The sequence below is a fragment of the Phytophthora cinnamomi genome (assembly GCF_018691715.1).
Source record: "Phytophthora cinnamomi strain GKB4 chromosome Unknown Contig114, whole genome shotgun sequence".
NCBI lineage: Eukaryota > Oomycota > Peronosporomycetes > Peronosporales > Peronosporaceae > Phytophthora > Phytophthora cinnamomi.
Genome location: NW_027151047.1, coordinates 507,216 through 519,842, shown reverse-complemented (window position 1 = coordinate 519,842; position 12,627 = coordinate 507,216). Strand labels below are relative to the sequence as shown.

Below are 12,627 nucleotides of genomic sequence, written 5' to 3'. Positions count from 1 at the left end.
GTTATGTGTCGCAGCAGTGGCGTTCTCAAGCAGCGCAGTGGAAGCCACGAGTGAAGTGGCACAGACATTCGGCGCCGACTACCAAGGTAACCGCGACTTCAACACCGACAACAGCAATTACGCCAACGCGGGTCTCCAAGCCGGAGCCGGTCTCAATGCCGGCGCCGGTCTTACTGCGGGTGCCGGTCTCAATGCCGGCGCAGGCTTGAAAGCCGGCGCGGGTCTCCAAGCTGGAGCCGGCCTCAACGCTCATGGAGAACTCAACGCCGGCGCGGGTCTTCAAGCAGGCGCAGGCTTGAACGCTGGCGCAGGATTCAACGCCGGGGCCGGCCTCAACGCTCGTGCAGGACTCAACGCCGGAGCTGGCCTCAACGCTCACGGTGAACTCAACGCCGGCGCGGGTCTTACTGCGGGTGCGGGTCTCAATGCCGGAGCTGGCCTTAGTGCTGGTGTGAAAGGAAGCGAAGGGGTGAGCGCTGATAAGGTGGGTGTAGCCCAGTCGAGCGGAGCGATCAGTGGCTACCGTCGTTTACGCGCGTAAGTGGACCGCTTGGGGGTAGCCAGTGACTGTGGTGGATTGAGCGCTGGGTCTCTTAGTGGACCAAGAAAGCGCCACTCGGATGAACGCCGAGACATTTGCTTTGCACTGATGACCCACGAAGGCGTCAGTATTTTTGTGTGTAGTGCTCCAATTCAAACCCTAGTTGTTCAAAAGTACCAGTCTTTCGTCAGTGCCCCCGAGCAGCGTTGTTTTGCGCGATGCACCGCAGGTTCGTTGCGTCCTTTGATGCGCGGTCTAATGAACGTCGTACAGTAGTAGCCCCAGCATGGGCCTCACGGCTGGATCGGGCCAAAGACCTTTGAATCGTCTACCACCGAAAGTGTCACGATGTTGGAGTGGGTAGCGATAGAAATAGAACGTTTCTATTTGGACGTTTCTCAAATAGAAACGCCTCGCGCTCGTCACATTTCGCGCTCCACTGCGGCAACTGCCAGCGGCAGCACTCGGAGTCCGAGTCGGACAACGAGGGCTATGCTTCTTCTACGCTCCTCTCTATCTAGTTGACCCTCAGACTATGCTGTAACGCACTCAACGCAAACCTGTTGGTATCGGTGGGCACTCACAGCCGCTGCGTGCCTGAGTATTTACCATCGTTTGCTCTGTTGATTACCACCTCGATCGCCGGGCCGAGACATCATTTGGTAAAGTGTACGTGTGATACATCTCTCTATGTACATGTATAACGCTTGTCATTTTCTCGCGATGTCGTATTGAAGTCGCAGACACCGCGCCCGCCACATGGCCGACGCGGAGGGGTGTGTGTCCGTGTCAGCGCAGTCAACGTGGCGAACGGCAAAAGGGTCGTGTCTCTGAGGCGTATGTGCCCAGCGTTGATTATCAAGCAAGTTGCCAGAGCCACCTGGTGTTATGCAGTGCAGGGCAAGATGCCGAGCAGCTGTGAGCGGGCATGCGTGTCCGTTGCGATGACCACCCTGTCACCCGACAGTCACTTTACTGCTGATTGCCACCCCAGCGTGTACTCTAGCGATCGCGCGGTAGCAGGTCCGTCAACCTCCCCGATAGGTGACTGCAGTAGAGCGGTTGTTCTGCGGAAGAGCCTACACTGCGTGAAATGGCCTCCCACACGCTTTCACGGTAGGCCTAGTGGAGCGAAGCGTAGCGCAGCAAAGCAACGCAAAGCAACAGTGCTCTCATTCCTCAATTTTGGACATCCTGACCAAGCGGAAGATCAACCACAGTGGCAGACAACCAGATCCAACCAGCCGCACGAAGCAACATCATGATCAGCAAGACTATCTGCGCGTTATGTGTCGCAGCAGTGGCGTTCTCAAGCAGCGCAGTGGAAGCCACGAGTGAAGTGGCACAGACATTCGGCGCCGACTACCAAGGTAACCGCGACTTCAACACCGACAACAGCAATTACGCCAACGCGGGTCTCCAAGCCGGAGCCGGTCTCAATGCCGGCGCAGGCTTGAAAGCCGGCGCGGGTCTCCAAGCTGGAGCCGGCCTCAACGCTCATGGAGAACTCAACGCCGGCGCAGGTCTTCAAGCAGGCGCAGGCTTGAACGCTGGCGCAGGATTCAACGCCGGAGCCGGCCTCCAAGCCGGAGCCGGTCTCCAAGCCGGAGCCGGTCTCAATGCCGGCGCCGGTCTTACTGCGGGTGCCGGTCTCAATGCCGGCGCAGGCTTGAAAGCCGGCGCGGGTCTCCAAGCTGGAGCCGGCCTCAACGCTCATGGAGAACTCAACGCCGGCGCGGGTCTTCAAGCAGGCGCAGGCTTGAACGCTGGCGCAGGATTCAACGCCGGAGCCGGCCTCCAAGCCGGAGCCGGTCTCAATGCCGGCGCCGGTCTTACTGCGGGTGCCGGTCTCAATGCCGGAGCTGGCCTTAGTGCTGGTGTGAAAGGAAGCGAAGGGGTGAGCGCTGATAAGGTGGGTGTAGCCCAGTCGAGCGGAGCGATCAGTGGCTACCGTCGTTTACGCGCGTAAGTGGACCGCTTGGGGGTAGCCAGTGACTGTGGTGGATTGAGCGCTGGGTCTCTTAGTGGACCAAGAAAGCGCCACTCGGATGAACGCCGAGACATTTGCTTTGCACTGATGACCCACGAAGGCGTCAGTATTTTTGTGTGTAGTGCTCCAATTCAAACCCTAGTTGTTCAAAAGTACCAGTCTTTCGTCAGTGCCCCCGAGCAGCGTTGTTTTGCGCGATGCACCGCAGGTTCGTTGCGTCCTTTGATGCGCGGTCTAATGAACGTCGTACAGTAGTAGCCCCAGCATGGGCCTCACGGCTGGATCGGGCCAAAGACCTTTGAATCGTCTACCACCGAAAGTGTCACGATGTTGGAGTGGGTAGCGATAGAAATAGAACGTTTCTATTTGGACGTTTCTCAAATAGAAACGCCTCGCGCTCGTCACATTTCGCGCTCCACTGCGGCAACTGCCAGCGGCAGCACTCGGAGTCCGAGTCGGACAACGAGGGCTATGCTTCTTCTACGCTCCTCTCTATCTAGTTGACCCTCAGACTATGCTGTAACGCACTCAACGCAAACCTGTTGGTATCGGTGGGCACTCACAGCCGCTGCGTGCCTGAGTATTTACCATCGTTTGCTCTGTTGATTACCACCTCGATCGCCGGGCCGAGACATCATTTGGTAAAGTGTACGTGTGATACATCTCTCTATGTACATGTATAACGCTTGTCATTTTCTCGCGATGTCGTATTGAAGTCGCAGACACCGCGCCCGCCACATGGCCGACGCGGAGGGGTGTGTGTCCGTGTCAGCGCAGTCAACGTGGCGAACGGCAAAAGGGTCGTGTCTCTGAGGCGTATGTGCCCAGCGTTGATTATCAAGCAAGTTGCCAGAGCCACCTGGTGTTATGCAGTGCAGGGCAAGATGCCGAGCAGCTGTGAGCGGGCATGCGTGTCCGTTGCGATGACCACCCTGTCACCCGACAGTCACTTTACTGCTGATTGCCACCCCAGCGTGTACTCTAGCGATCGCGCGGTAGCAGGTCCGTCAACCTCCCCGATAGGTGACTGCAGTAGAGCGGTTGTTCTGCGGAAGAGCCTACACTGCGTGAAATGGCCTCCCACACGCTTTCACGGCAGGCCTAGAGGAGCGGGGCGACGCTAAAGAGGAGCCTGAAACTGCTACATCCCCCTTAGTGCTAGGTGCAGTAAGTTATTGACCGCATTAACTCTTTTGCTAGTATGGCACCAGCAACTACGGTGAGTGCGGAGCAACATTTCGTGCTCGTGTGGAGCAATGCGAAGTAGAAAGATATAGCGTTACAAATTAAGCAATGATCTCGAGCTACGCAACTAACTTGCCCACGTCTTCTGCTACATGTAAGTATGTGCTGTGAGTCACAGTTTGTGACCCTTGTCGACGCTAAAGCCCGCAAAAAAGTACGGGCCTTTCTGGTGACCTGACGATTCATCGTGACGAAGGTCAACGTACAGCAGTGGTTGCAGTGCAACTAACAGCCACGACTGATGGCGCACCAGCTTGGACACGCCATCGAGCAACAGCAGCATGCATGCTTGCAAGAAAGGCGGCGGCGCGTAGCTTCTCACTCGGCTAGCGCGCCAACCAACTCTCTGCGCGCAAAGGAGCCCAAGCAATTAAAGCGATCTTCAAAGATCGCGGGCATGTCACATGATCCCCCACGATCGTGAGGCGGGCAGTCCACGTTGAAGTCTTGAAGTCGGCCAAGTCCAAACACCAAGCATTGATGGTTACACGACACGGAATACGTTTCCCCAGTGCCGCAGAGTGGTTTTGCGTACTCGATTTGCATACCATCCGAGGCATATTGAAGACCTTTTAGTCGTGACTTGATTTACTGCCTGCCACACCCGCTTCAAGGTTCTCGTCTACGCTGGTACCCAGCAGCGCGCTTATCATGCGAGCCCGTAGAGCACTGTGCCCAGGAACCCAAGCATGTAGCTCCGTCGAATTTGCCTTCATTCTTCATTTCGAAGTCTTCTGGTCAAGTCCAAACTGTTCTCACCTTCAAGATGCTCACGTCGTGGTTGACAGCCTTGGTAGTCACCGCGCTTGGCTTCGCGGCGAGCCAACCGCTCGCAGCTGCTGACGAATGGGACGCCCAAGTCGATGCTATCATGGAGAACTTCGAGATCGACGATCTCATCGGGCAGATGTCCCAGATCGCCATCTACGGTCTGGTGGACTCGGAAGCCAACCTTGTTGAGGACAAGGTCCGCGCGTTTGCCAAGCTCAAAGTCGGGTCGTATCTTGGTGGCCCGTTGTGGAGAGGACTGTACGATCCAGCCGTCGTGGGGTGGGCGTGGACTGCGCAAGAGTATCGCGATGCCGTCGGGACCATCCAGAACATCACCATGGAGGAGAACGGAGGTCATCCTATGATCTTCGGACTGGACTCGGTCCACGGTGCAGCGTTGGTGAGCGGTGCGGTCAAGTTCGGTCAGGAAATCAACGGCGCCGCCTCCTTCAACCCTGACCTCGTATACGAAGTGGGGAGGACCACTTCGCGTGACACCCTCGCAGCGGGAATTCCGTGGTCGTTTGCACCGATCCTCGACAAGTCGAGTAACCCGCTTTGGGCGCGCACGTACGAGACGTTCGGAGAAGACCCGTACACGATCTCGGTCATGGCAGACGCGGTTGTGCGAGGTATGCAAAGTATCAACGGAAGTGCCGCGTGTCTGAAGCATTTCATTGCTTATTCCGACACCCCCACGGGCCATGACAAGGATGCCGTGACTCTGACAGATTTCGATCTGCTCAACTACTTTGCGCCGCAGTTCAAAGCCGGATTCGACGCTGGTGCGCTCACGACCATGGAGAACTATATATCTGTGAACGGCGTGCCGACAATCGCCAACCCCAAGTTGATGACTGACTTGCTTCGCAACGATTTCGCGTTTGATGGGGTCTCTGTTTCAGATTACGCAGAGATCAACCAGTTGACGGACTTTCACCGCACTGCTCGCTCGGAAGACGAGGCCACGAGGCAGTCGCTTGAGCGCACAACCCTCGACATGAGTATGATTGCCAGCGACGACAGCTTCATCAACGGCACGAAGCTGCTGCTCAAGCGCAACCCCGACATCCTCAGTCGCATTAAAGAGTCTGCTCGACGCGTTGTGAAGCTCAAAGTCAAGCTGGGGCTGTACGACACGGCGTTACCTGGTGAGGAGTACATTGACCTCGTCGGCAATGACGACGATGTTGCAGCAGCCCTTGAGCTGGCGCGCGAGTCGATCGTGCTTCTCCAAAACAACGACAGCACCTTGCCCTTGTCAACCAACGCGTCCATCTTTTTGACGGGCCACACGGCTGATCGCATCGCCTACCAGTGCGGCGGGTGGTCGGTCTCTGGCAAGCAGACCACAAGCACATACGATGTCTCGGACGACGCATTCCCTCACGGCGTGTCTGTGAAGGGCGGTCTTGAGGCTATAGCAGGCAACGAAACCATCACCTACTTCAACGGCTTGCACTGGAATGGATCCTACTCGGACGCTGATCTTACCAAAGCGAAGGAGCTTGCGGCGAAGGCGGAGTACACCATCGCAGTCATCGGCGAGGAACCGTACCACGAAAAGACCGGTGATCTCGATGACTTGGCGTTGCCAGCCGGCCAGATTGAGTACGTCAAGGAGATCGCGTCGACTGGTACCCAGGTCATCCTCGTACTATTCGAGGGCCGTCCTCGTTTGCTTGGCGGGCTGCCCGAGAACGTGTACGCTGTTATTGATGGTCTTCTCGCTTGTGAGTTGGGCGGTAAGGCGATGGCAGAGATCATCTATGGGCAGGTGAACCCGAGCGGCCGCCTACCTATCACTTACCCCAAGGACGAGGCCAACGTTGCCATCCCTTACAACCACCGCGTAACCACGCAGTGCGGCGACTACGAGGCGTGCGATATGCAGTGGGAATTCGGTCACGGTCTCAGCTACACTTTGTTCGAGTACTCGGATTTGACTCTTAGCTCGACGAATGTGACGTCGAGCTCGAACTCCATCAACGTGTCGGTCACAGTGACAAACTCGGGCTCCATGGCTGGCAAGGAGACGGTCATGCTGTTCCTCACGCAGCCATACCGTTCGTTCAATGTCCCCGAGGTCAAGATGCTCAAGAAGTTCACCAAGATAAGCTTGGATGTCGGCGCATCTCAGACCGTGAGTTTCACGTTGACAGCGGACGACTGGGGCGTGTACTACCCGCAGATCGGCCAGGGGTTCAAGAAGGTGGCCGAAGACGCCGATTACGTGGTTGCCATCAAGCCCGAGACGGACTGTGACGTGTACAACACCACGGCCGCGGCGAACCCTCTGTGCGCAACGTTCACGTTGGCAACGGGTGAGTACCCTTTCAACACACTGGCTCCGCTCGTGTAAGTACCGGTTGGCAGGGGAATTAGTTCATTGCTGTCTTTTGTGGTGGATATCAATCAAGCTTATCAATCAAAGTTTTGTGTTGCATGCACCTCTGAAAATGGAATGCTCTACCAGCGGTGGACGAGTATGCAGGGGAATTGCTAAGTATATTGGCGTAACGGTACAAGGGCCCTCTGCTACGAAGCTTAATGGCGAAGTTAGAGTTCACTAGCGGTGTTGCTGACGCCGTTCTCGGTGGACGGACCCGGAGTCATCATGCTCATGAAATCGCCAGCTGGAGGGTTGGCCGCCTTGACGGTGGGCGACCCCAGCGCACCATTCATTCCACCGTGCGCGCTGTAATCGTACGCCTGTCCCCCGTGGTAAGAGATATCCATTCCGTTCACTTCCTTCTCCTCCGACACACGCAGACCCACCGTGTACTTGAGCACCATCAATATGAGGAACGTCACCACTGCCGAGTAGCCCGCCGCCACGCACTGCGAGATAAGCTGGTGCACGAACTGGATGCCGTTGCCGTAGAAGGCTCCACCTTCGATGGCGGGGTTGATGTCGGACGTGGCAAACAAACCAGTCAAGAGCCCGCCCATGAAGCCCCCGCAGCCGTGGATGGCGAACGAGTCCAATGTATCATCATACCGCAGGACATTCTTCAAGTGAACAGCGGCGAAACCCGTTGCAGCTCCGACGACGCCGAAAATGACTGCTGCCCACGGGTACACAAAAGCACAACCCGGCGTAATAGCGACAAGGCCGGCCACAGCTCCACTGATAGCGCCACACGGGTCAAACTTCTTGTGAATCGCGAACTCCAGTGCCGACCACGTCAGGAAACCAGCACAAGGTGCTAAGTGAGTGTTGATCGCCGCAATCGCAGCGATACCGTCCGCGGCACCCTCAGAGCCTGCATTGAATCCGAACCAACCGAACCACAGCAGCGTCGCACCGATCATCACAAGTGGCACGTTGTGCGGCTTGACAGGCTCGCCGTGGTTGTATCGCTTGCCCACCACAACTGCGGCCACAAGAGCTCCGAATCCGCTGGAAACGTGAATGACAGTTCCTCCCGCGAAATCGAGCGAGCCCATCTTGCCCTCCCAGCCGAGCGCCGTGACCTCCCAGTTCTCGTCGAGCTTGAGCGACCACATCCAGCGAGCGAGCGGGTCATACACGATCGACGTCCAGAGCAGGATGAACAGCAAGTAGCTGCCGAACTTCATACGGCCCACAATGCCACCGCTGATCAACGCCGGTGTGATCATGGCGAACTGCGTCTGGAAGAAGGCGAACAGGATGTGGGGAATACTGCCGCCGTACGTGCCGCTGGCGACTGCACCCACGTTGTTGTAGCCCGCCCAGGCGAATATCCCGTCCGAGCTGAAGCACGCCGAGTACCCGAAAGCCCAGAACTGGATGGACACGAGCGCCATGCTCACGAACGACATCATCATGGTGTTGGAGGCCATGTCTTCGCCTGCCAAACCGGCGTAGAAGAAGGCGACACCGGGGGTCATGAGCATCACCAGAGCGCTGGCCATGAGCATCCACGCCGTGTTGCCAGAGTTTATGGTAGTGTCGAAAGCTCTGCCGGCCTTCTCACCACGGGAGGAGTAGGCGACGCACTCGTTGGTGGCGGAGTCGAGGTACTGCGAGACATCGCAGGTGACGGTCGAGCCGGTGGAGTCTTGAGCCGAGACGGACAGCGCACCGAGTGCAACGACGGCGGTTGCAACAACGGCCAGTCGAGTGAGCGACGGATTGTCTGGACGAAAGCCAAGCATGCTTGTGTTGGTGCTGAGGGCCGTGCTTGAGTCGTGTGCAGGTTGATGCAAATAGCGAACTGAAGTCAGCAGGTTTCACTCGCTTGCTTCGGCTGGACTATCCCAGAACCAGCAGATGTCATCCGCGGGGATTGGGGGCGTGCATCGATGGGGGCGGTTCAGGCCGGAAATCGGAAACGGAGGCTTGGAAGACGTGAAACTTATCCGCGAGAGAGCGTGGCAGAGTGTGGAGGGTGTTGGTATTTGTTGCGAAGTGCAATGGGCTGGCGTGGCGAAGCGAGCGACACTTTGGTGGGTCGGTGTTCGTGCTGCGATTGAGGTGGCGATTTGGTTTTGTTGGCACGCGTCAAAACACTGGCGGCCAATTCGTCAAACCGAAAAGAACTAACGCTATTGGTGTGTTAAGTCGCTTCAACATGACCTGCGTGTCTGATTTCACGACAAATCCGTAGAGCCGGCAGGCGTACATGCATCTACAGTACATGTAGTTGCGGCACTGGAGCTGCTACTGGCGACGAGGATGAACCGGCAGGTTTGAGTAGGCCAGCAGGCTGGCTTGATCGCTCTCTTGAGCAGCTATGCGCTCCCAAGCGGCACCATTTGCATTAATATGAAGAGTTGTCGTTGCATGGATCGATCCGAAGCGCATTTTAATCTACTTCAGACCGCCGAAATGCGGCGGCAAAATTGCATAATTTCAGTCCTCTCCTCGTACGACTCGACGACTGTACCGCGCACAGTGTCCTCAGCTAGAGGCGGTCTTGGCAGGGGGATACATGTAACTTACATGATGTAAGGTCGAGGACCTCAGCTCGAGCGTAGCGCATGTCGAGTGGCCGCTTCAACTTGGTGACGTCGCCCGCGAACGTCCGCGATTGGTCCATCCTGACGCGTCAGGGGGATGGGCAAGCGACTTGCCCCGACTATGACCAAGCGTCATTCTGAAGCCATCACATCCTGCTGTGGGCTTCACTTCGGTCTGATGCCCAGGAGCCCACGAGAATCGCGCGCTACACGCGTAGAGCTCCGCTGCCTCGGTCTGCGGCTTTTAACGTACGCACGAACTTCTCCGCACGCAAAAAGCGTAGGGCGCCAGCAACTACTACGTAGTAACATGTAACCCACCGAACCGAGCAATGCGCGATTGCCGAGAGAGGAAGCCAAGCGGGGCGGTGTTATCCGAAACACAGCGCTGCAAGTCGCTGCTCTGGTTGTCCACTTGCCATTTCGCCACCAACCTGCTCAGCAACGACTCCAACCTTTTCTCGAATCCCTTTTTCTCTGTTCGAAAGATCTTTTTGGCAGCGATGGTCATAAACAACTCGATCACTAGGCTCGCCCTCATTGCAGCCGCTGCCGTCGGTCTCGGTGCACTCACCGCCTCAGCCCACGACGGATCTGGGTCGACCACAACGTGTGGCGTCTCACAGTATCTCGACTCTAGCTCCAACCAGTGCGTCGACTACTCCTCCCGTGGAGAGAAGGCTGGCAGAGCTTTCGACACCATCATCGATTCTGGTAACACGGCGTGGATGCTCATGTCCAGCGCTCTGGTGATGCTCATGACTCCTGGCGTCGCGTTCTTTTACGCCGGACTTGCTGGAGAGGAAATGGCCTTGAACACCATGATGATGTCGTTCGTGAGCATGGCCGTCGTGTCCATCCAGTTCTGGGCCTTCGGGTACTCGGCGTGCTTCAGCTCGGACGGCATCTTCGGGTGGGCGGGATACCACAATGTAGGCGCAATTGCAAGCGGCACCTACGGCGGCAGTATCCCCCACATCCTGTTCGCCTTCTTCCAGACACAGTTCGCTATGATCACGCCCGCGCTGCTGAGCGGAGGCATTGTCGGGCGCATGAAGTTTGGCACATTCGTGCTGTTCGTGTTCCTCTGGACATCCTTGGTGTACGACCCGCTCGCCCATTGGATGTGGTCACTCAAGCTCGACGAGAACTGGGAGATCAAGTCGCTCGGCTGGGAGGGCAAAATGGGCTCACTCGATTTCGCAGGAGGAACTGTCATTCACGTGTCGAGTGGCTTCGGTGCTCTTGTAGCCGCCATCTTGGTTGGTAAGCGCTACAACCACGGCGAGCCCGTGAAGCCGCACAACGTGCCGCTGGTGATGATCGGTGCGACGCTGCTGTGGTTCGGTTGGTTCGGATTCAATGCAGGCTCGGAGGGCGCCGCGGACGGTATCGCTGCGATTGCCGCGATCAACACGCACTTGGCACCGTCCTCGGGCTTTCTCACCTGGGCTGCGCTGGAGTTTATTTTGTACCAGAAGTTCGACCCCTGTGGTGCTATCAGCGGCTCCGTCGCTGGTCTTGTTGCTATTACGCCCGGGTGCGCTTTCGTGAAGCCATGGGCAGCAGTCATTTTCGGCGTCGTCGGAGCTGCAACGGGCTTCGGCGCCGTCCACCTCAAGAACCACCTCCGCTACGACGACACCCTCGACTCGTTCGGCATCCATGGCTGCGGGGGCTTCGTGGGCGGGCTCTTGACCGGTTTGTTTGCCACGTCCGACATCAACCCCGCCATCGAAGGTGGAGCCTTCTACGGCAACGGCATCCAGTTCGTGCACCAGCTTATCTCGCAGTGCGTGGCGGCGGGTTACTCGGCAGTGGTGACGTTCCTCATATTGATGGTGCTCAAGTACACGGTGGGTCTGCGCGTGTCGGAGGAGAAGGAAGTGAACGGAATGGATATTTCGTATCACGGGGGCCAGGCGTACGAGCACAGCGCGCACGGCCCGAGCTCGCCCGCGTTCAAGGCCGCCAACCCGCCTGAGCGAGACTTCTCGAGCATGATGACGCCGGCACAGTCCGACTCCGCCAGCAAGTCCACCAGCAAGGAGCCGATCATGAACGTATAGTGTGCTGGTGCGGTGTACATTTTCCGCCGTTCGGCGCACGTGTAGAACAGACCCAACCGATAATCGAGCGCCCGATTGGATGGTGCTTTCCTGTCTTGGTTAATCAATTCGCTAGTAGGGAGGGCGTTAGCAGTTAGCCGTTATGACAGCAGTCTCAATAAACGAAGGACGGAGGTTTAGACCCTTATAGAGAGGGAGACGTTGAAGACGTTGAAGTGCTTCGGTGCTCGTCATTCGTCTCTCATTGGCCGAGGAAAGGCCAGCCAATCAGTTCAATTTTCGAGTTAACAATACCGACTGTGACAGGCATATTCTGTATCAAAAGGTTCAATTCTTCTACTTCGCATCGCTTTTACAAATTTAATTGGATTGCAGTGACATAGGTTATAAGGTATCAGCGGAAGTGAGACCGTGGGATGAAGCCACCTGACGCGCTCGACGTGGCCCAATCGGCGGAATATGGCCCGGCTATGGCGAAACGCCCTGCGAGGCGCCACGGCAAGCTCCTGCTGACCTGCTGACCACCGCAGCCAGCAAGAGAGCTCTTGCTCGGCTCGCTCGTCGAAGACTAGCAAGTCTTCGACGAGCGAGCCAAGCCTGGGCGACCCGCTCGCTGCATCGGCGGCCGCATTTGCCACCCGTATCAGCATGCTCTGGCCCGCCGTGGCTTTCGCGCTGCGACGTTCTTCGCCAACCCAGACAGATCTCCGCCTCTTTTCCGAGTGAATCGAGGACGAGCTCTGCTTGGGAGTCGAAAGCCGCGCGGAGACGGCGCCGGCGACACCACGCTCGCGCAAAGCTCCGCGGCTCCATCCTAGCCGCGCGCCACCAGCACAAACACGAGCTGCGCGCTGCACTGCCAGGCCTTCGCAGCAGCCACGCAGAGACTCGGGCCTCAAGCCCATCGCCTTTCAAAACTCACCTCAAAACGTCCCACTGCCCCACAAACCGACAAACACCTTGCACCTTGAGCCCTGTCGCTTCGTGCGCTGGCCCTTGACACCCCAGCTCACTTCGGAATTCGCGGCCAAGGGCTCAAGTCGCCCCAAGACAGACACGCCTCC

At 57.4% G+C, this 12,627-nt stretch overlaps 4 protein-coding genes across 5 annotated transcripts; 2 read left to right on the top strand and 2 right to left on the bottom strand.

Annotated features, from left to right (window-relative positions):
• Positions 1–1,850: 1,850 nt before the first annotated feature.
• IUM83_11497 (fibroin heavy chain) lies at positions 1,851–2,798 on the bottom strand (the record flags this gene model as incomplete). Its single annotated transcript, XM_067936061.1, has 2 exons — positions 1,851–2,415; positions 2,782–2,798. The coding sequence occupies 2 exons, from the start codon at positions 2,796–2,798 to the stop codon at positions 1,851–1,853; spliced, it is 582 nt and encodes a 193-aa protein (XP_067781727.1).
• A 1,744-nt stretch (positions 2,799–4,542) lies between these two features.
• Positions 4,543–6,909, top strand: IUM83_11496 (Lysosomal beta glucosidase; the record flags this gene model as incomplete). Of its 2 annotated transcripts, none has more annotated exons than XM_067936060.1 (1): positions 4,543–6,909. In XM_067936060.1, one exon carries the CDS (start codon positions 4,543–4,545, stop codon positions 6,907–6,909), a length of 2,367 nt encoding a protein of 788 aa, XP_067781757.1. The 2 variants fall into 2 exon arrangements, with proteins under 2 accessions (XP_067781757.1, XP_067781758.1); XM_067936059.1 differs by having other exon boundaries at positions 4,885–6,909.
• Positions 6,910–7,106: 197 nt separating this feature from the next.
• On the bottom strand, positions 7,107–8,690 carry IUM83_11495 (Ammonium Transporter (Amt) Family; the record flags this gene model as incomplete). Its single annotated transcript, XM_067936058.1, has 1 exon — positions 7,107–8,690. The coding sequence occupies one exon, from the start codon at positions 8,688–8,690 to the stop codon at positions 7,107–7,109; it is 1,584 nt and encodes a 527-aa protein (XP_067781728.1).
• A 1,307-nt stretch (positions 8,691–9,997) lies between these two features.
• Positions 9,998–11,563, top strand: IUM83_11494 (Ammonium Transporter (Amt) Family; the record flags this gene model as incomplete). The annotated part of the gene is made up of 1 exon (XM_067936057.1): positions 9,998–11,563. The coding sequence occupies one exon, from the start codon at positions 9,998–10,000 to the stop codon at positions 11,561–11,563; it is 1,566 nt and encodes a 521-aa protein (XP_067781729.1).
• Positions 11,564–12,627: the final 1,064 nt, after the last annotated feature.